The sequence below is a fragment of the Penaeus monodon genome, chromosome 28, assembly GCF_015228065.2.
Source record: "Penaeus monodon isolate SGIC_2016 chromosome 28, NSTDA_Pmon_1, whole genome shotgun sequence".
NCBI classification, from domain to species: domain Eukaryota; kingdom Metazoa; phylum Arthropoda; class Malacostraca; order Decapoda; family Penaeidae; genus Penaeus; species Penaeus monodon.
In genome coordinates this window covers 30,286,723-30,288,636 of record NC_051413.1, presented here as the reverse complement: position 1 = coordinate 30,288,636, position 1,914 = coordinate 30,286,723, and the positions used below count along the sequence as shown (strand labels likewise).

General features: G+C 50.8%; 1 protein-coding gene across 1 annotated transcript in view; it reads left to right on the top strand.

Annotated features, from left to right (window-relative positions):
* Window positions 1–1,914, top strand: part of LOC119591164 — a 40,046-nt gene that overhangs the window by 1,707 nt on the left and 36,425 nt on the right. The window contains exon 2 of the mRNA XM_037939873.1: window positions 896–1,594. Coding sequence (XP_037795801.1) covers window positions 950–1,594 — 645 coding nt within the window. The 5' untranslated portion in view covers window positions 896–949. The remainder of the gene's footprint in view (window positions 1–895; window positions 1,595–1,914) is intronic.

The following is a 1,914-nucleotide window of genomic DNA, read 5'->3' as shown; positions in this document are numbered from 1 at the left end:
ATAGGCCACAATGCAAACAGCGACATATGCAACATTGCAGTCTAATAAAGCATAGGAATTTTCTTCTTCATTTTGAGCTCGTATCCCAGTTCATCGTCCAGCCTGTCGAGTCAGCTAAAACGCCAAAAAGAAGTGTTTTTGAGTCGAGATATGCTAAGTAAGGTTTTTGATTTGCGTCGATCGACCGCCAGCACATCTGTTCGTCACTTACAGAGCAGGTGTAAAGAGAGTGAGGGGTTGGGGGAGGTCTGAGGTAGGGGATGGGGGTCAGAGGGGGAGCTCTTGGGTAAGGGGAGGGGGGCTAAGGGGAGTGCAGTAAGGGAAGGGGGTCAAGGGGGCAAGGGGAGGTCTGGGGTAGTGGTAGAGGTAGAGGTGGTGAGGGTGGGGGGTCTGAGGCAAGAGGCAGGGGTCCAGGGAGGAGGGGAGGGAGATCTAGGATATGGATAGGGGGAGGGGGAGGGAGATGGAGATGGGGAACTGAGTGGAGGAGGAAGGGGGGGGGGGAACCAGACCAGCAAGGTGTGACCTACTCTCGCCTGACCTTGTGTGCTAGTTGGGATGCGAGACCCGGTTAGACGTCAGTTTGGGTTCGAGCGATCTCCGGCGGCTGTCACCTTCCCCTTTGGAGGATCGAGTCTCAAACTCTCACGGGTCCTGAGAGTGACACGTGTCATGTTTCGTGCTTTTTTCCATGTTTGTTTTGATTTCTTGAAAACAGAAAGATTATTTGATATATGACTGTAGGCTTTGTGTGCCTTTGAGTCAAGTAAAGAAGACATCTGTAGAATCGAATTGGTAAATGCATATATTCAGATTTTTATTTTTCTCTTCCACGTAACGTGTTGCGGTGAAAAACTGCTGGAAATTGATCCTTCTAATCTGATCTGTAATAAAGTGAGTGAAGACATAGGACAACAGAACTTTGAAAGACATAAGTAAAAGAGGGAAGATGTCGAACTATAATAAGCTGATCTGGACCCTTCTGATGGTCGCCGCGTGCGTCCTCCCTGCCCTGACCCAGGATGACCTTGGAGGCCAGCCCGCGGCAAGTTCGGGAGGTGATGCGGGTTCGGCGGTCGAGGGCGCTTCCGACGGCCATTTGGGAGAGTCTCTCAGTAATTTGGACCAAAAGAACAATTCTGGGTCTTTAGAGATTCACGAGTCGCTTGAAGGAGCGCCTGGTGCGGACCTGGAGGGGAACAGCGAGGGGAACAACGGAGGCAGCGGCGCGAGTCTCGAGGGAGGCGCTGAATCGAGTCACGCGGGAAGCGACGGAGGCTCGGACTCCGGGGAAGAAGGAAGCCACGAGTTCTCGGGACCCGACAGCTCGGGTACGAACCCCGAGGGCAGCCCCGGCGAGCACGCGGAGGGCGGCGACGGGTCCGACCTCGGTGACGTGCAGACGGTGGTGAGCAACGTGCCCAATTTCGACGCCGAGGGACGCTACAACGACACCACGGACTTCGCGGTGGGAGTCAACGGCTGGAACTTCCACGGGTGGTGGGCCAAGTTCAACATCTCCCAGAAGAACGTCATGGACATCCCGGTGAACGAGGAATCCAAGAACCACATGACGTTCATCTGCAAAGTGAAGGTAAGGGATCGCTCGGGTGCTTCTGTTCCGCTGTCTTTACTTCAGTCTCCCCGTTCGCTATCTAGATAGATTGGATGCATTTTAGTATATACATCTTTGTATTTTTCAGTGTATCTGTACAGCGATGTATTTATTTCTTATTACTATTTTTATTTCTATCATTATCTTTTTATACCTTTTACCAACAATCCTCAAATCCTTGAAGTGACACTTAATATAATTATCAAATGATTACGAACCTTTACTTACACTTCATAGAAAACGGACACATCAGGCTTATTGAGAAAGAGATGTCATAATCGACGTCGTATTTCGTCCTA